The 20,159-nt window shown below is 49.2% G+C and overlaps 1 protein-coding gene across 1 annotated transcript in view; it reads left to right on the plus strand.

The window, feature by feature from the left end:
- Positions 1 to 20,159, plus strand: part of Myo5c (myosin VC) — a 72,177-nt gene that overhangs the window by 15,589 nt on the left and 36,429 nt on the right. The window contains exons 5-14 of the mRNA XM_036193297.1: positions 1,243 to 1,399; positions 3,062 to 3,205; positions 4,061 to 4,142; positions 5,291 to 5,398; positions 8,832 to 8,938; positions 10,732 to 10,997; positions 15,201 to 15,282; positions 15,905 to 16,045; positions 18,257 to 18,382; positions 19,346 to 19,429. Of these exons, the coding sequence (XP_036049190.1) occupies positions 1,243 to 1,399; positions 3,062 to 3,205; positions 4,061 to 4,142; positions 5,291 to 5,398; positions 8,832 to 8,938; positions 10,732 to 10,997; positions 15,201 to 15,282; positions 15,905 to 16,045; positions 18,257 to 18,382; positions 19,346 to 19,429 (1,297 nt within the window). The remainder of the gene's footprint in view (positions 1 to 1,242; positions 1,400 to 3,061; positions 3,206 to 4,060; positions 4,143 to 5,290; positions 5,399 to 8,831; positions 8,939 to 10,731; positions 10,998 to 15,200; positions 15,283 to 15,904; positions 16,046 to 18,256; positions 18,383 to 19,345; positions 19,430 to 20,159) is intronic.

Here is a 20,159-nt window from a genome sequence, read left to right on the forward strand (position 1 = left end):
CCGTGGTGGCATTATATCACCATCGTTCTATGGCTTGAAAAGCTTACAGTATTATTTTTAAAGTAGCGACATTATGTAACAGTGTGTAGGCTTAGAGAGCACATATGTCCCCAAATATATTTTGAATTGTTGCTCCTAAAATAATGTCAGTAGGATGTGCAGAAGTTGCTAACAGGGCTTGAGGGAACTGTCCTGAGAGCCCCCTTGGGAAGCTGGTCTGAGGCTGACTAATTTTGGGACTGTTCACTCTCTCTTATAAACATGGCTCTCTGTACCTAAGCTTACACTTTATATAAGCAGCATGTTTGATACTGGGAACCTGCTTTCCTCCTGGAAGGCTGAACTCAGTCCTCTGGGAAGCACAGAGCCCCTGATGTATGGGTTCCAGGGAAACAGAGCTTCACACATGCCGAGAAATCCATTCCCTGAGGCAGGAACATGGCTGTTGTGACACAGTGCTGGAAGGCTCCTGGGAAGTCTACACCTGCTTTCCTGTCCTCACACCTTGTCTTCTCCCTTGGCTGATCTTGCTCGGAATCCTTTGGTGTGGTCCATCCTAGCTATGGTTTTGACCGTGAAGCCTCATCCTTCTAGTGATTGCTGACCTTGTCCTTGGGGACCTCAACACAAAGGGACAAGGGATATAGCAGGAAACAGTGTGTGTTCTCTGTGACCACATATAAGAAAAAGCTAGGAAGGTCACTATTTGAACCTGTGAGACAGTTCCTGATCTCCCAGCTTGCCAGACCCTTTTTCTAAATTAGGTAAGTAGAGAAGGTAGGGAGGTGGGTAGATTAGATAGGTAGATGGGTAGATGATAGATAGATAGATAGATAGATAGATAGATAGATAGATAGATAGATAGATAGGCAGACAGAGCCTTTGTTTTGCTTTGGTTTGTTTTTGTTCTTATTGATTGTTTGAGACAAGGTCTCATATAGTCCAGATTGGGCTCTAACATCCAGTATAGCTGAAGATGACCTTGAACTTGAAATTCTGCTTCTGCTTCCTGGATGCACCATCATGCCTGGCTTATAGGGAGCTGACAGTCAAACCCAGGGCTTCATACAGGCTAGGCAAAAGCTGTACTGGCTGAGCCACATCTCCACCCCAAATCAGTTCTTTTCCAGAGACAGATCTTGCTATGCTGCCCAGACTGGCCTTGAACTATGCCGCCTTTTCATGGAGAAAAGTTAATGTGTCTCGGCATATCTTAGTGCATCTCTTGTGTGTTGGTTTTAGGAACAATAGAAACCAATCCATAATCGTGAGTGGGGAGTCAGGAGCTGGGAAGACTGTTTCTGCACGCTACGCCATGAGGTACTTTGCCACTGTCAGCAAATCCAGCAGCAACGCCCACGTGGAGGACAAAGTCCTGGCATCCAATCCCATTACTGAGGTGGGCAATGCACTACCGCAGGGGATGCTGCGGGTTGGCTGCTCGGGGAGGAGGTAGCCCTGTGCGCAAGCCATGCTTGTTATAGAACTTCCTGCCTTTAAAGAACAAAGAAGCAAGTGTGGGGAGAGCAGGGATATGAGTTCTGGGGTAAGACTGGAGGAGGCGAGGTAGAGTGGTGACTCCCAAGGTGTTCTCTACCTGCAGCTTGGGAGGGAGGGACCCAGCGTGTGGCTTGGAAACAGAGTCTGTGGGCAGGATGTGAGCCAGTGGGGATAAAAGGCTAGCTCGAGTGGAAGTTTATCTGCATGAATAACGCCCAGGGCCCACCCATGTTGGATGCCAGATATGGTGAGAAATCCACAGAGTCTGCTGAAAGGGCAAGGAATTTATCAGGGGATAAAAACTCACTACAGCATGAGGTCCTAGAAGCTATGGTCCATGCTGTTCTTCTGCCTGGTCTGTCTCAGCATCCAAAACCACAAGGGAGAGCCAGCTGCCTAGTGCATCCCAGGTCTTAGGGGTCCACGAGGCCACACCCCAGAGGCGTGTATCATAGGCAGATGGAACAGTTACCTCCTGCATCTCTAGGGGTGGTGCTTCAAGGTCATAGACAGGACAGCTACCCACTACAAGGGAACCCCAAGGCCAACTCTGTATACCTCACAAAATAAGAAGAGGATTGTGGAGTGCAGCCTGTGACCCCAGAGCAAGCTCCCTGGTCTCCAAATCAGAACCTTCAGAGACCTCCACTGCCTGCTTTTTTAGACCATTGTGGGCAATATCCAACATAATGGAAATAAGTAAGACCCAGTCTTTAAGATCAGGACTCTGTGCTAACAGAAGCATGTTTTTAAATGGAATAACCATGCATACAGAGAGGGAACTGAGCAAACCTTAAGTGCACAGTAGAGACACAGGCTGGCACATGGAAACAGATTACCCATCCGAGAGAGTAACAGGAAGGCAGTCTAGAGGAAGTGTCATGTGACCTGCCTGGTGAATGACTGTAGAGCTATTTAAGGTTTGTGTTCCCACCAGACTATAAGCGCCATAAAAGTGTGAGCACATGGTTTAGGATCACTCTTGCTGACCAAGCCTGTGACGTATAGTAGGTACACAGCAGATATAGGCCAACAGAAGCCACAATGATCTGGGCAAGAAGTGTAGTGTATGTACACAAGAAAGGCTCCCACCTGCCTGTAATCCTAGCGCTTGGAAGACTGAGGCAGTAGAGTAAGTAAGTCTGAGACCAGCCGGGACATAATGAAAACTTGCTTTTAATAACAAGAGAGAGAAAGGAAGAAGAGGAAGAGGAGGAAGAAGATGAGGATGAAGTTTCCTTCTAGTTTCCTATGTGCATGTACCCACACATACACAAAATAATTTTTTTAAAAAATCACATGGATGTGGGGGCACATGCAGTCCGCAACAGCAAGATGCATTAGTTCTCATATTGCGAGGACAGGAAGACATGGAAAAGGAAGTCAACTTTTATGGCATTCTATGGAAAGCAGAAATGGACCTCAGGGCCTTGAAGCCCAGAGTCCTGTTCCTTCAGACTCAGGAGAGCCAGGCTGCCCTTCTGCAGCCTGACCAGCCTCCCTGCTTGAGATAGGACTGTCCCTGATCAGCGCTCCAGTGATGCTCAGTGCTGTGTTCTAGGCTGTTGGAAACGCCAAGACAACCCGAAATGACAATAGCAGTCGGTTTGGGAAATACACAGAAATCAGCTTTGATGAGCGAAATCAGATCCTTGGTGCCAATATGAGAACCTACCTTCTGGAGAAGTCCAGAGTGGTCTTTCAGGTAAGGACAAAAGTGTCAGGTCTCCTGTTGCCAGCTCTAAATGCGTGCATAGACTCATTAGACAACCTGTGAATTCTGCGACCTGAACAATCGGGTCTGGCTGCCTTTCCCTTGCCCTTTGGGCTCTTGTTCTTTTGGTTTTTGAGGCAGGGTTTCTCCATAGAGCCCTAGCTGTCCTGGAACTTGCTCTGTAGACCAGGCTAACCTCGAACTCATAGAGATTCCCCTGCCTCTGCCTCCCAAGTGTTGAGAATTAAAGGAGTGTGTTACCACTGCCAAGCTTGTTCTTTTTTTTTTTTTTTTTAAAGCAGAAGTTGATACGTAGATGCCATCTCGTGTGTTGAACAATTAAGAATAAAGGTTGCTGTTTTTTAATTGGGGAGAAAAGAAAACCCTTACAGTTTAAAAATCAAGTGTATCTTTTTTCGAACACAAGCCAGCCTGGCTTTCCTGTGGGAGGATTAGCGCTGACGGGTGTGGGGGCAGGGAGGGAGAAAGGCTTTTCTGTGATTAAAAGGGAGAAACTCCTTAAACACACTGGCCAGAGCAACAGGAAGCCTCGAGCAGCCCAATGACATCTCAGAAGCTGCTGCTCATGAAAATCACACCATTCCTTTGCATGGGTTATTTTCATTTAATAAGGTTTTCTGGGCCTTCTGCTTGAAGATCATGTCCTGCCCCCAGTTTTACTCAGTGACAATTACTTACTCAGCTGTAAGCTGGCCAGAAGAAGCCGGGTCCATCCCCAGGGAATCAGCCATCCAGACTGGCATCTAGCGGCCTGAAGTTGAAACCCTGGCATTTTCATTGATTAAAGGGGTTGGTGTAATCTGGGACCTTTTCTTTCTTTTGCAGTCAGAAAATGAGCGGAACTACCACATCTTCTATCAGCTTTGTGCATGCGCACAGCAGTCAGAATTTAAACACCTTAAACTAGGTATGTGGCAGGTGGCGGGTGGATGATAGGGTTCTTTTCTGAAGGCGTTTAAATTTTTAGTTTATTATAACACACCTTAAAAAACTATTTTCTCTAAAAAACATCGGATGGGCTTTAGATCTGAAATGAATGCATTAGGAAAATCAATTGGGCCAGCTGTAGCACGTGCAGATAGTCTTAACACTCAGAAAGCAGAGGCACGAGGATCACCACAAGTTCAAGACTAACCTGGTCTACATAGCAGTTTATAGGCTACCTAGGACTACATAATATAATACTGTCAGGGGAAAAAAGGAAAGAAAGAAAAGAGAAAGGGCTAGGAATATATATATAATATTCTTTTTTAATAATTTATTTGTATTTTATGTGCATTGGTGTTTTGCGTGCATATGTCTGTGTGAGGGTGTCAGAAGCCCTGGAACTGGAGTTAAAGACAGGTGTGAGCTGCCATGTGGGTGCTGGGGATTGAACCTGGATCCTCTGGAAGAGCAGCCAGTATATCTCAGTCGAGTGCCCACCCAGCATGCATGAAGCCCCAGGTTCAGTCCCCTGCCCTGCAAATACCAGGCATGGTGTACATGCCTATAATCCCAGGAGAGGTGGAAACAGGGACTAAAACCAGAGCTTTCACTCAGTCCTGCTTTTAAACCCCTGCTGCGCTGTCTAATGTGGGACCCTGAGTGAGGCCTTCGATTTCCTGATTCTCAGATTCCGTTTCTCTAATATCCTTGTAAAATGTTTGGTAGTGCCCATTAAGAATGAATTTCTTTTCCTGTTCCTTCCTTCTCCCTACCCCTACCCCCATCTTTCTCTTGGACAGGATTTTTTTTTTTTTTTTTTTTGGTTTTTCGAGACAGGGTTTCTCTGTGTAGCTTTGCACCTTTCCTGGAACTCGCTTTGGAGACCAGGCTGGCCTCGAACTCACAGAGATCTGCCTGCCTCTGCCTCCCAAGTGCTGGGATTAAAGGCGTGCGCAACCACCACCCGGCATTTTTGACAGGATTTTATGATGTAGTTTGAAGCTAGCCTTGAACTTAGTTCTGGGAAGTAGAGGAGAGCCACTATGCCTGGCCTTTTCTCATTTCTGAGAGCCATGTATGTCCAGATTTCTGAGCTGTGAGTAGAATTAATTGTCTTTTCTGCCCCAGGGAGCGCTGAAGAGTTCAACTACACGAGAATGGGAGGTAGCACTGTCATTGAAGGTGTAAACGACAGAGATGACATGCTGGAGACTCGAAAGACCTTCACACTACTGGGTGAGCAACATCATGCAAGCCAAGGAAGTGTGCGCACTCAGGGCATGTAAGAACATGACTGGGGAGCTGGAGAGATGGCTCAGTGCTTAAGAGCACTGGCTGTTCTTCCAGAGGACCCAGGTTTGATTCCCAGCACCCAGGTGGCAGTGAGCTGCCACCTATAACTCCAGTTCCAAAGAATCAGAGTTGTCTTCTGAACTCCGAGGGCGCGGGCACTCAAGAGTGCACTTCCATGTATTTTATGTGCACTAGTGTTGGAGGCCGACACTCGTACACATAAAATAAGTCAAATTTTAAGATAAAGAACATGGTCGGGGGACACTGACTTGTCTCTCTCCAGCACCAGCCCTTCACACAATCCTAGAGTCATAGACTCGGTTCCCAGCATTATACAGAGAAGCAAAGACCATTAATCTGCCACCTACTAGGGCTGCTAATGGCCAGGGCCCCCACTGGACTGTGTGAGTTGTCAAATGCTTCAGCCAGTGACAGGGATGGAATCTGCTGTTTCCAATAAGCTTGCTACTCAAGGCTATGGCCTGCTGGTGGCCCTTTCCTCACATTGCCTGGGCGCTGCTGCCATGTTAGACACACAGAGACAGATGGTTGCCCCCGTTTCTGCCATCTGCAGCCCTTCCCTTCCTTCCCTGCCATGAACCAGCCACTGTGACCCTTGGTCTCTGTCAACAAGTCCACACCTCAGGCTCCAGGGAGGAGACCTGGCATGCTCATTCCCTGGTGTCTGATATTGGGATGACTTTGTCTCGGGAAACACCGTGACTTCCTGAGGTTTAAAATTCGTCCACATACAGCGCTGGTGAGGCTGCACGTTTTGTCTCTGAAAGGCCTGGTAGCCAAGAGATTCGGCTAAAGATGACAGCATGTCAACAGGGTGCTCCAGGCTCTGCGGTTCCTTTGGTTTTCTCGGTCATTTATGTGTCATTTGTCATATCAACCACATACAGGCTCTCCAGGCTCACCTGTCATTCAACTCCCAGACTCATGAGCTGAAATGCTCTATGTGTTTATGGGCTGGTATCGTCCATCTTTGGAGCAGAGAAGGTTTTTTTTTTGGGGGGGGGAGGGCTTTTTTTTTTTTTTTACTTTGTTTATTCTTTGTGCTGTTCATATCATGCATCTTGATCCCATTCATCTCCCTGTCCCTTTGTATCTGCCCTCTGCCCCTTCCATCCCTGCCCCCAAATAAAAAAATAGGAAAAAAGAGAACAGAAAAGAAAAATCTCACTGTAGAAGCTATGGTGTGACATAGTGGGTCACACAGTAAACCTGTTAGTCCATGCATCTTTACTTGCAAGTGTTCATTGCAAAGAGTCCTTGGTCTGGTTGTTACGAGGCCTCTGATTTCTGCTGCACCATCGGTGCTGGGTCCTCACTGGGGCTCCTCTCAGATATCCTGTTGTTGCCCTGTGTCATGGAGATTCTATAGCTTTGGATCTGCAGGACTGGTCCCTTCACGTGCTCCAGCAGATCCTAGATGGGATGGATGTTGGGGTGGGTCAACTCATAGCCCTGGTTCTGGGCCTGGGTAGGAAAGCAGAGAAGATTTGCAGGGCCTTGAGATCCTTTAGGAATCTGACCTTGATGATCCAGAACCCTAAGGTTCCCTCCACAGAAAGCTTAGGTGGCATCAGCTGCTCTTCTCTGGCACTCAGGACCTAGTTTTTGCTGGGTAGCAGGGATGGCACTGGCCTCCCTTCTGCTCTGTCTCCAGCATGGACCACAGAACTTGGACAGTGATGGTAGGGCCCCAGCATCTCCTCATGCTCACAGATTGCCACAAACACGCATGGCTGCATCCCGATCAGCACAGCCCACTTCACAGCTGGCAGCTAGACACATGGTCCTCCTAGCAGCTGGCTTGGTTTATTTTCAGCACCAGAAAAAATGGGCCAATTCCCTCTATGTGTATTCCACATGTTTCAGTCACAATCCCAGGGGTACTATATGGCGATGTCAAGACAGGACCAGAGAGGGAGAGTTTATGAAAGGACCAACACAGAGAATGTGACTGAGCTCCAGGCAAGCCTCCACAGACAGCAGGGGCCCAGGGAGAGTGGCAGAACTGTTCTTTGCTTATGCCTGTTCAGACTCATTGCTGTTCTATGAGCCTGAGAAGAGACTTAGTGCCAGGCCAGGAACAGAGACCTCTGTCTGGGAGTCCACACAGCCAAGCAGAAGCCACACTGCCCCGAAGAGCCGGGGAGAACATGCTCAGCCTCCTTCTCCGGCTCTGCCTTCTGCTCATCCTTTTCTTTCCTCTCTTTCTGCTCTTCCTATTGGTCCTCCTCCTCCTCCTCCTCCTCCTCCTCCTCCTCCTCCTCCTCCTCCTCCTCCTTCTTTATCTCCTTCCAAAGCTCTCCACTGAGCATACCTAGCCAGAGACCCAAGGACACAAGAGCCCATTGCCTTGATCCACAGTGGTTGGTCTGTGGGGCCTGGGGACAAGTGGAATCCTTCCATCATTTCACCTTAAGAAGGATTCTGGGAGCTCATGAGCAAAGAGAAAAGGAAATCTTTAAAATGAAGTATAGAAACTACACCAGAGCCTAGACTCCTTGGAACCTGACTTAAAATAGCTGCTTAGATAGTTGTTTTTGTTTTCATCGTTGTTATTATTGATGTTTTGTTCTGGGGTTTGTCGTTTTTCTTTGAGATGGGGTCTTAGGTACCTACACTTGCTGTGTAGGATGGTCTTGAACTTCTAACCCTCCCGCCCCCACCTCCTGAATTACAGGAATATTCTACTACACCTGGTCTGTGGGATGCTGGGAATCAAGTCCAGGGCCCTCTGTGTGCTAGGCAATCACTCTACCAATAAGCTTAGCCTTAGCCCCAGATATACATTGAACTTGCCAGCAGCCCAGGAGAGAGGAAGACCTACTGGTTACAGCATTCTTTATAAGGGAGGAACTGGGAACAGCTTGTCACTAAGCCCACCTCACACCCCTGCCCCATGACAAGCCCACTTCACACCCCTGCCCCATGACAAGCCCACTTCACACCCCTGCCCCATGACAAGCCCACTTCACACCCCTGCCCCATGACAAGCCCACTTCACACCCCTGCCCCGTGACAAGCCCACTTCACACCCCTGCCCCGTGACAAGCCCACTTCACACCCCTGCCCCATGACAAGCCCACCTGACACCCCTGCTCCCACTTCACACCCCTGCCCCATGATGAGCCCATCTCACACCCCTGCCCCCACCTCACACCCCTGCCCCATGACAAGCCCACCTCACACCCCTGCCCCATGACAAGCCCACCTCACACCCCTGCCCCATGACAAGCCCACCTCACACCCCTGCCCCAGCCCCAGAACTGGAACTGGAGAGTCTTGGGAGAATCCAGGTGCTGTACTGCAAAGCAGGGAAGAATGGCAGTACCCTGACTCGGGGAATGTTTGCCTTCAGGTTTCAAGGAAGATTTTCAGATGGATGTTTTCAAGATCCTCGCCGCCATCCTACATCTGGGTAACGTGCAGGTCACCACCATGGGCAACGAGAGGTCTTCAGTCAGTGTAAGAGCCATGTTCACTTTGCCCTTCCTGGGTGCGAAGGTCAGTGGCACACTGCTCATGGCTCACTGGCCTTCATGGACGAGCACCAGCCACGGGTGGACCTGCTAGGCAGACTGGTTTAGCAGGAACGAGGAAGAACGTTTACTTGGTTGTCACAGTGTGTGTGTGTGTGTGTGTGTGTGTGTGTGTGTGTGTGTGTGTGTGTTATATGTTCTTTTATTCGACAACTATCTATGGAGCCTACCTTGTGCCAGGGGTTGTTGTAAGCTCTGTGAAGCAACATCAAGCCAAAGAAGCCCTGACCTTGCAGGAGGTGTGATCTGCAGAGAGTAGGGAAGCCTACCCTAGGCTGAGGGTCGGTGGCCAGTTTCCCTCCTCCTGGCAGCTCTGCCATTCTCCTGGTGTGACCAGGATGTACTCCCCCACCTCCCCCACCTCTCACACTCACTGCCCCTCCCACCGGTGTCCAAACCTCACAGAGTTTGCCAGTCCTCAGATGACAGGATACTGGGAGAGACTGTGGGTAATGACATTATGACTCCCTCAAAGAAGCTGGCCTCTGACCTTTCCCTCTCAAACTCCCATAGAGTAAACATGGTTCCCACCCCACAAACACGGTCACACTGAGCTCTCTCATACCAGGTTTGCCATGGAGGCGGTATCTTGGAGAGGAAAGAATTCTAAGACTTAAAAATAAGATTTATTTTTATTTTATATGTATGAGTGTTTTGCTTGCGTGTATGTCTGTATACACTTTGCATGCCTGGTGCCCCAGGAGGCCAGTAAGGGTGTCAGGTCCCCTGGAAGTTGCAGACAGTTACGAGCTGCCATGTGGGTGGTGGGGCTCAGACCTGGGTTCTCTGGAAGAGCAGCCAGTGCCCTGAACCACTGCGCCTTCTCTCCAGTCCCCGGAAAGACTTTAGAAAAGGTGAGTCTTACAGTGATTGGTCCTGGCTTTGGTACAACATACAACACGTTTATGTCAGGAGCTTAGAACACCAGACAAACGGAGCTTGGGTGAAGCTCCCCTCTGAAGTCAGCAGGCTGCTGCCTCTGCGCATCTCCTGCCCAGCGGCCCCTCTACTGAAGCTTTTTACGTCAAGGCTTTGGTCCCTTCTTAGACAAGGGCTCTGCCAATCCCTTCCCCAGAGAGCAGGTCAGGCTAGGCCAGAAGGAAGTATTGCGTTGGTGTGGTAGCAGTCGAAAGGGTGTGGGGGAGGAACAAGGAGGAGGTGGCAGGACTGGGGTTTAGATTTCTTTTTTTCCTCCACTCTCTGGGCATTTAAAGGGCAGTTATGGTGTGAGAGTCTGCCTACCTTGGGAGGAAGGATGGTGTTCAGTCACATGGACTCCCACTCTCTGGCCAAGTGACAAGAGCGGGAGGTGGTGCATGCTGGGTAAAGGCAAATACCATCATCCCCTGACCCCTGTTGCAGCCCAGTAGGGCATCTCTCATGTCCAGACTCAAGAGAAAAAAGTTGTTTTGTGTGTCGGGAGAGTCCCCCACCAGCCCTGGTGTCAAATGAGAAGCCAGCTCAGGCTGGGGACTCCCACCAAGTCCGTCTGGTGGCAATACCTAGGCATCTTTCAGGGAAGATCACTTAGGGGCCACATTAGGTGGGGTAGGGTTGGTGCACAATCCTTTGCTGACCAGAGTGACTGAAGAATGGAGGGGGCAGCATGGATATCTCACACACCTTCTCCTCTCTGGCACAGGGGCCTTGGCTAGATGGGGCAGTATTAACTATGGATGGCTGGGTGGCTCTGATGAGGATTGTGTTTGTTTCTTGAAGGAGAATGACAGGCACTTGACAGTGTTCTGTGAGCTCTTGGGCCTGGAGACAAGCAAAGTCGCTCAGTGGCTGTGCAATAGAAAAATTGTGACCACCTCGGAGACCGTGGTAAAGCCCATGACCAGGCCTCAGGCCATCAATGCCAGGGATGCACTGGCCAAAAAGATCTACGCTCACCTGTTCGACTTCATTGTAGAGAGAATCAACCAGGCACTGGACTTCTCAGGCAAGCAGCACACTTTTATTGGTGTTTTGGACATTTATGGGTAAGAGTCTCTTCTGTGTGCCTGCATTTCCTCGTTGAAATGTCAAATGCCCTGTTATTTTTAGGTTGCTTCTTTCCACTTGTTTTGCATGATTTTAAGATGATTTTTTTTCTTCTGTGTTTCATGTAGAGATGTTAAGTACAGCCTTGGGTCATAGTGTCCTTTCTGCAGAGAGCATTAAATAAATGACAAACAAGGGCTAGGGTGCTTTCTCAGCAGGTAAAGCGCTTGCTATAGGAACATGCATTCAGATCCCAACACCCACAGAAAAGCCAGGATCAGCAGAGCACAGGAAAGGCAGAGGAAGTCCGGCCTAGCTCAACGAATGGGTTCTGCATTCAGCTAAAGACCCTGTTTCTAAATAAATAAATAAATAAATAGGCTTCGAGCTACAGAGGGAGATAACTAAGATTAGTTTAGGTCTTCCATGTGTGCACACAGATGAACACATACATACACATACATGAGTACACATATACAATAAATGCTAAAGTAATGATGGCCAGCAAACCTCACTGGGCACCTGTGGTAAGTGGTTTCTCAGTCCTCCTGGAAGCACCCCCACTTTAGAGATATAACAACCAAGGTTTGAAAAATTAAGCTTGGGCTGGAGAGATGGCTCAGCGGTTAAGGTCCTGAGTTCAATTCCCAGCAACCACATGGTGGCTCACAACCATCTGTAATGAGATCTGGCACCCACTTCTGTATATTTAATAAATAAATAAATAAATCTTTTTTAAAAAGAAAAAGAAAAATTAAGCTCTTCACAGCTGGTCCTTTGGCTGTGGTCTCTCCTTCCATCCCCTACAGGCCGGTGAGCTTCAGAGCCCTGTAGTCCCTCCCTATTCCCCAGGGAAATGCCAGTTAGGGTGGGCTAGCGTTCTCCCTGTCTGCCTGGCCTGCTGTCTCCTGCCCTCCCACATCTACATTCCTGTCCTTCCCTGGGTGATAAGGGCTCTGGTTCACCCCACCCTCCTTCAGCCACTCCACCCCTCCTTCATACAACACAACGCCTGGGCCACCTTGGAGTGGTTTCATCCTTCTCTCTGCCCCGTCCTGCTTTTCTGAATCCTGGGTCCAGCTCCTGCCAAAGGTGCTTCTAGGAAGCAGGGTGGAGGATGGTGGAAGCAGAGGGACCCCAAGGAGCTTTCTGGCTGTTAGCAACTGGCCTCTCATGTCCCAGTTTCTGCCAGTCTCCAGCACCACACCTGGCTTCTCAGGGGAACACTGAAGACTTGTCCCATGAAAGGCATTGTGGTTCCCACCAACTGGGGTCTTCCCCACACAAAGGGAAGGGCCTGGGCCTTCACACTCCTGCTGCTGCCCACAGAGAGAAAAAGCAGAGGGCAGAGGGACGTGGGGCAGTGCTTTGTCCTTGAACTTTCACCCAGGTAGAAAGCCAGCTGTTCCTATACCTGTTCCAGGTAAAATGAGATACTCAAGGGAGTGACTGTTTAATGTAGGTCTTTAGTGACTACTCATGACTCTCAGTGAAAACATACCAATAATTTGAAAATACTAATACATTACTGGGATAGGCTAGTAAATTATTTACCCTACCTTAGCCCAAGAAACAATCTGAGTAACCAGTAAAAAAATAGAAAAAAATTAGTAGCCTGGTTTAAAGTTCTTACATGAGGTGGGAAGTGATTGTTGTATTTTCTTGAACTTGCCTTTAAAAATAATAGACTTTTTACTTTAGGAGTATTTTTTTATACTTTTAAAGATGTATTTTATTTTTATAATTGTGTGTGTGTGTGTGTGTGTGTGTGTGTGTGTGTGTGTGTGTGTGTAGGTTTGTGCATGTGTGAGTGCTGATGCCCATTGAGTCCAGAAGAGGGCGTCAGATCCCCGGCATGGAGTTACAGGCAGTTGTGAGCCACCCGACATGGGAACCAGGGACTGAGTTCTGTTCCCCTGCAATAACTGCAGAGCCATCTCCCTAGCCCCTTATTTTATACTTTTATCTAGCAAGTAAGTACTTGCCAGGTACTGTGTGATGAAAGGTCCTTGCCCTCTGTGACTTCATTTTACTGGTGAAGGAGGCAAGGAAGGAGTCAGGATGACTCCTCTGAGAAGAGTAAAGGGTGTGTGTGTGTCTGTCTGTCTGTCTGTCTCTGTGTGTGTGTCTCTGTGTGTGTGTATGTGTGTGTCTGTCTGTCTGTGTGTATGTGTGTGTCTGTCTCTGTGTATGTGTCTGTCTGTCTCTGTGTGTGTGTGTGTGTCTGTGTCTGTGTGTGTCTGTCTGTCTGTGTGTGTGTCTGTCTGTCTGTCTGTGTGTGTGTGTGTGTGTGTGTGTGTGTGTGTGTGTGTGTCTGTGTCTGTGTCTATGTGTAGGGTAAGTAGGGATAAAGACAGAGGAAGAAGAATGGGTGAGTAGCAGGATGGAAGAGGGATTCAGATCTACAGAGTTCCAGACCATTGTAATGAAGAATGTGGATTTTGCAGCTAAGTGGCCTATTACATGATTTGCAGATTTAAAAACTTGTTAGAGTTCATTAAAATTTCTAAACTAAACTCTTCTATAGCGGTTATAAAAATGATGCATGAGTTCACGACGCCCCTCTAAGTGGCAGGTTTGTGCCAAGGGTGACTCCTTTTCCAGTCTCTGGCCTCTGTGTTGATCCGGGTCCCAGCATATTCTATGGCTTCTGAGGGAACTGAGCTCAGCTTAATCTGGAATGGCAATGGCTGGCAGGAAAGTTAATACCCTTGAACATAGCTAAAACTACAGCAGGGAGCTTTGAGGTTCAAAGTGAAGGATGATTTCTGATGCCCTGGCCTGCCCTGTGTTTATGTTCTTTGGACCAGAGTTGGAAGTGACTGGGTCTGAGGTTAGACCTCTGGGCTAAGCTCTCCAGCGCTCCAGCTGCACGTTTTTTAAAGCTCTGAAGGCCTCTCCTGCAGGACTATCAGGAAAGTCATTTGGAAGAAGTCCCTGGGAGACTTTGAGTCTTAGGTCCTGGTCCCAATGCAAGCCATTCAGACTTCATCTCACAGTGCCTACAAGGAATCTGACAGTCTGCCCTATTATGGGAAGCCAAGCTCTTGGCCCTGGCCTGAGGTACTTCCCGGTCCAAGCCAGACTCCACTTTAGGTGCTCTAAAAATGATGCAGAGAGCTGGTACAGTCAGCTTCCAGTCACCCTGGACTATCAGGAACCTATGGTGGGTGGGGTTGGCAGTGACCCCATTGGACCAGAGCCATGGGGGTAAAGCCTTGAGCAGGGGGAAGAGGGCGGAGGACAGAGACTCAAGCGGCCTTTTGGGTACCATTTGCTTCCTCTGGAACTCTGACCCTCATGTGTAACAATGAAGTCACTTTAATCCATCACCTGAGGCAGAGTTGGAGCAAAGAGAGGTAGGCGTCCAATGGCCCTAGCAGGGTGCTCACCTGGCCAGGCAAAGGACTTAGTGTACACTGCGTCCTCTTGAGAATCAGCTCCTGGGAAAGCCTGGCCTGGCTTCATATGTGGCCAGAGCTGGCAAGAGCTAAGTGAGGCTGTTCTTAAGACAATCCTGTTTATCACAGGACCCAAGGGGTTCACTGCTGTGCAATAATAACCAGCCAATCCCACATTGCTGTCTCCTGCCGGGCTGCTCCAAGGCTCTGGAGTTTACAACTCCCTGGTAACCCTGGAGACCGCTATTAAAGCCTGAAAACAAGGCGGGGATGTGTGTGGCTTCCTGCTGGGCTGAGGTGTGAAGTGACCTCGGAGTTTTGTTCCAGGAACTCTGAAAGCCAGCCTTGGGAAGGCAGAATTGTCCTGTGTGTCTCCTCCATGGGCAGGGAGAGACGCGTTCTCCAATTGAAAGCTCAGGCATCACTGCCAGCCAGGCTCAGTTTACTTACTCTGGGATATTTCCCTTTCGGTAGAGCAAGGCCAGGAGTGCTGACACCAGTGTTCTACAGATTAACCAATACACCCCATGTGACAGGCCTACTGCAATGCCTGGCTTAGGGAAGGTGACTCATGTACAGTCAGATTCCTTCCAGGGAACAACCAGGGTGGGAAAGGGTAGTTTTTGAGCTGACTGCCAGTTTAGTAGGGATCAGTCGCTTTGAAGTGGTTTAAACTTGCCGACAGCATAGCAAGCCTCTTAAGCTATGGAATCGTTTAAAAAAAAAAAAAACCTGCTAAGCTATAATGAAGGTCTGGGCCCTGGGCTTGCTTTCATTTTAATTTGTTCCACTGTGTTTCAGTTTTGAGACCTTTGATGTCAACAGCTTTGAACAGTTCTGCATCAATTATGCTAACGAAAAGCTGCAGCAGCAGTTTAACCTGGTAGGTGACGTGTTGTCTTTCCGGGGCTGGCCGGGCGCAGTTCTGATCTACCCTGGAGAGATAGATAGAGCCGTACAGGGAGTTCCTGTGCCACCCGGTGGTTGTTTCATGAAACTGCAGCCCCATCTTCGGCTTCTTTTTTGAGCCAACTTGTGACTTTGAACACTTCCCATCTGTAACCTGTTTCCTCTGGGAGGAGCCCGAGCCAGGTCCCAGGAAAGCCTCCTTGACACCCTGAACTCTAGTATAGGTTTTGCCCACTGACTGCTCTGTGGTTGCCCTGTCCTGGCTGCTCCAGGCTAAGGAGGCTGGTTCTGTCCCCAGAGAGCAGCCGTGACCCACAGCCACAGCAAAAAAGACTCAGAGAGCTGTGTTGGTGGTGGCACATGGTGGCCCAGGCCTGACACACCAGGAGTAGAGAATCCACTCAGGCTGGTGTTGGGGTGACAGCCAGACCCACAGGAGAAGCTTGGTGGCCTTGTCCCTGGGAAGGGCGGGCCAGTGTTCCAGGGTCTTCCTGCCCACAAATTAGACCTCCATCTGCATCTTTCAGGCTTGATCCTGCCTTTCATGTACTCTCTTCGATGATATTTAATTTCTAACTTATCTCTGGGATCCCCAGCACGTGTTTAAACTTGAGCAAGAAGAATACATGAAGGAAAACATCCCTTGGACTCTGATAGACTTCTATGACAATCAACCTGTGATTGACCTGATTGAAGCAAAAATGGGCATTTTGGAGTTGCTGGATGAAGAATGTTTGGTAACGTTCAAAACAACCCGTTTCATGCTCACACCGCAGAGTAAAGTCGGGATATCTTACCCATTGGTTGGATATTAACTCTGGGATACTAATGTGGACCTGGCACCCTGGGGCCTAGAACCCTCCCACCCTTAGCATCCGTATACCCTTGAGTATGAATGAAAAAACCCACGAGGAGATGACTCTCCTAGGCATGGAGGAGCAGAAGGTTTATGGTAGATGGTAGATGTGAGGGAGAGAACAGCCAGAGGCTTCTGGAAGGGTCCAGACTGAATTGGGCCATGGGGGAGCACGAGGGGAAAAAAAGAGAGAGTCGGGCAAGAAAGGAGCCAAGGACTAAGAGGCTAAGAAGCCAAGACCACGTGACCAACATGGCTGGGTTATATAGGGAAGAGCAGCCGGGGGGAGGGGCTGGAGAGGGTGAGGGTATGCCAGCCAGGATGACCCTGTAACAGGTGCTAGTGTGTAGCAACTGAGGGAAACAGCTGACCAGAGTCCACATGATATGGTAAAAAGGCACCTCAGTTAGCCATCTGTCCTGAGTTTGAGACCTCACAGGGTCTCAGGCACAGTCCCTAGGGTAACATCCTGCAGTCAGGTGTCTTTGAGGCCAGCATGTAGGTGGATGTACGGGCACACAGAAAAGGGCTCCACCCAGTGTTAACTGCTAAGGATGACATAATTTCCTTCTTCCTGGTTCTGTGAGTCACCAGGAGAGGGAGTGAACAGTCAACACCATCGATTCCAGAGAGTCTCTAGGAGTTGTCTTGTTATTTTTGCCCTTTGGGAAGCAACCGGAAGGTGGACCAGCCAGCAGTGTGCCCCAAGAACAGATAACCCCCAGGACAGTGTGAATGGGCTTCGGACAGTAACTTCTGACACTTGAGCAGCCATTTCTCCCCCCAAGTTTTATTTGCTTAAAAATAATGATACGATATGTCGGATCCAAAAGAAGTAGCTAATGGCAAAAATAATGATACAATATGTCAGGTCCAAAAGAAATAGCTAAGGGTGGTGCCTATTAGCGTACCAAGCTGCATTCTGGCCTCCAGGCCCTCCCAGCTCCTCTCATCCTGTCCTCTACCTTAATTAAACCTCTCCAGCTCCGGGGGGGGGGGGGGGGGGGTGCGGGGGGGGGTGCTGCCCTTCCCCCAGCTCCTCATTCCCTTATGACCCTGCCAACGCTCTTGGCCCCTCTCCCTTAGGCCTCCTTTGGCTTCCTTTCTTCTCTCCCGCCCCCCACCTCCTCTCGTGGCCGGTTGGGTCTGCAGGCTGTGTTCAGTCCCCTACTCTCTCCCTGCTGCTCTGGACTCTTCCAGATGCCACTAGCTGTTCTCTCCCTCACAGCTACAATAAAACCCTCCCCCTCAACTGTCCCTGGGATCCATCATGTCTTCATTTCTGTGCTGCTGCTTGGTGGCTCCTTCCCGGAACTCTTGGTTCCACAGTTCTTCCGGATCGCTTTCCAAGTACCACCTGTGCACCAGCTGTGGCAGGCATCCAGCCGGTGTTCTGGAATGTTCCAGAGGCAAGAGGGTAGAGGACAAGGCAGACTCTAAGTATTTGTAAGTCCTGAAGTATCTCCTAAGGTGACCTGGACATCATTGAGACTCAATGGGGTGTGGAATTCACTCGTTTGGGTTGAATTTAACCAGTAGTGTTTAAATGCCAGCATCAAAAACAGGTTTTTCCAGGAGCTTAGCGGGATCTTGGTTCTGGAAGGCAGAAAAGCATATATATAAATACTGATTTATCATTTATATATTATATGTATAATATGTATCTACTCCCTGGGGTGGGGTAGGGAAGGCACACACCTGGTTCTGTGCCTCCCATCACTCAGAGTCAAGTGAGGCTCCCTCTCTCCTTGAACTGTGAGGCTTCTGTGAGAAGAAAATGCCGCCTATTCTGCATTAGACAAGCCTTTATTCCCAAGTGTGACGTGACCATTTCCCTTCTAAAGACTGTAGTAAATATTTCATATATTACCACAACTACTCTCTGTCCATAATAAAAGATAGCTATCTATAAAGATTACGTCAAAGGCAGATGAACGCTCGGAGCTGCTCAGGGGAGAAGCGCCTCTGACTTGGAGGGGCTCCCTGAGGGAGCGGACGGCCTTGGTGCCCCAAAGTCAGCCTCTTGCCTCCCTCCAGTAATCTTTCACCTCGTGTCCTCACCTGAGTTGTCCTCTGCCTCCTCTTCCTCCAGTTGCCTCATGGAACTGATGAAAACTGGCTCCAAAAGCTGTACAACAATTTTGTCGACAAGAACGCTCTATTCGAAAAGCCTAGAATGTCCAACACATCCTTTGTCGTCCAGCACTTCGCTGACAAGGTACGGTGAAGACCACTGCACCCTCTCCAGGACAGGATGTCTCTGCTGCGGTTGGGTTCAAGTCCCACTGAGGGGAACTGGGGAGAGAAGTCAGTAAAGTGCTTGCCCTACAAGCATGAGGACCCCAGTTCAATCCCCAGAACCCTTTGTTTAAAAAAAAAAAAATGCAGGCATGGTGCCGCATAGCTGTAATCCCATCCCGTCCCGTCCTGTCATCCCTAGGCAATTAGGGACAGATGGATCCCTGGAGCTCAGAGGCATCTGGAAGAGTCCAGAGCAGAGAGTAACTGAAGCAGACTGGACAAGGGCCAGAGCTAACTTCCAGAGAAGGGAGAATAGTGGGAGAAGGGAGTGGACAGAGCAATCAAATAGCAAGAGATAACAAGAGAAGGGGTAGTAGAGAACAGCAGGGGGGGTGGGCTGTGAGCTGGAGCAGGCCTGGGAGTTGAAGGGGAAGGGGCCAGAGGCCAGGATGCTAGCCTGGGAGCTTTGAAATGTGTAACAAGTACTTGTGAGTAGGGACTGAGGGAGCCTGGAGCAGCATGGGCTTTGATATGCTGATAGCTGACATAGGTATGTGTGAATGGAGCCATGCGCCCCGTCTGCCAGAAGCAAGAAGAATTACTCCTTTTGGGGGACAGGAACATGTTTCACGAGTTCCTGAGGAATGCTGGCTTTTAGCTAATCATCAGAAATTCTTCTGTAGTCTAGATTGAGCTCATTTCTGGATATATATCTGCCTGAGATCTTACAATACACACACACACACACACACACACACACACACACACACACACACACATACACATGGGGGGGTGCCGGGGGGGGGGGGTACTGGGAGTAGAACACATGCTCAGTGCATGTAAAGCCCTGGGTTTGATCCCATGTACTACAAAGAAGAGAACGGAAGGGAAGAGGTGCGCTTGTAGCTGATGCTGTGGGCCCTGGCCTCTCTCTACACAGGTTGAGTACCAGTGTGAAGGGTTCCTGGAGAAGAACAGAGACACTGTCTATGACATGCTGGTCGAAACCCTCAGAGCAAGCAAGGTTGGCAGGGGCCCCGGGGCACAGGCTGCGGCTCATTGTGTGGCTGACACAGGAAGGGTGGAGTTGGAAAGAGAAGGGCACCTGGGTAACAGGCTCACAGCTCTTTTCATTCCATTCTTTTTCATGGCTGAGTAGGATTCCAGTGTGTGCGCATACCACATTTTGTTTGTCTTAGAACTGGAGGTAAAGTACACTGTAGTGTCTGAAAGCTTTGTAAACTGTATACATGAGGTGGGACAGGCAGATGACAGAGAAGGAGGGCAGCTAACATGGCTGGCTGGGAAAGCACACTTCACATTTGGCTCCTTCATTCACACAAAGGATTGTGGGTAAGGCCCTCACCATTTCTGGGGACACCACAGTGAACATGACAGATGAACAAATCTTTCCAGGGGCACCCATATTCTAGAGGAAGCCATGTCCCTTAACACACAAACAAGCAGTGTGAGGTACCCACAGCACTCCAGGAAACAGAAACAAAGGAGCTGGGGAGATGTCAGTCAGTACAATGGCTGACCACAAGCCTGAGGGCTTAAGTTCAATCCTCAGCACCGACATCAAAAAGCCACTTGTAGCGCTGTGCACGTGTAGCCCCAGCACTGGGCAGACAGACAGGCAGAGCTCTGGAGCTGGCTGACCAGCCAGAGTAGCCAAGTTAGAAAGTTCCAGGTTCAGTGAGAAATCTTTTCCCAAAATACAAGGCAAAGAATGACTAGAGAACATACCCAGC

The sequence above is a fragment of the Onychomys torridus genome, chromosome 7 (genome assembly GCF_903995425.1).
Source record: "Onychomys torridus chromosome 7, mOncTor1.1, whole genome shotgun sequence".
Lineage (NCBI taxonomy): Eukaryota > Metazoa > Chordata > Mammalia > Rodentia > Cricetidae > Onychomys > Onychomys torridus.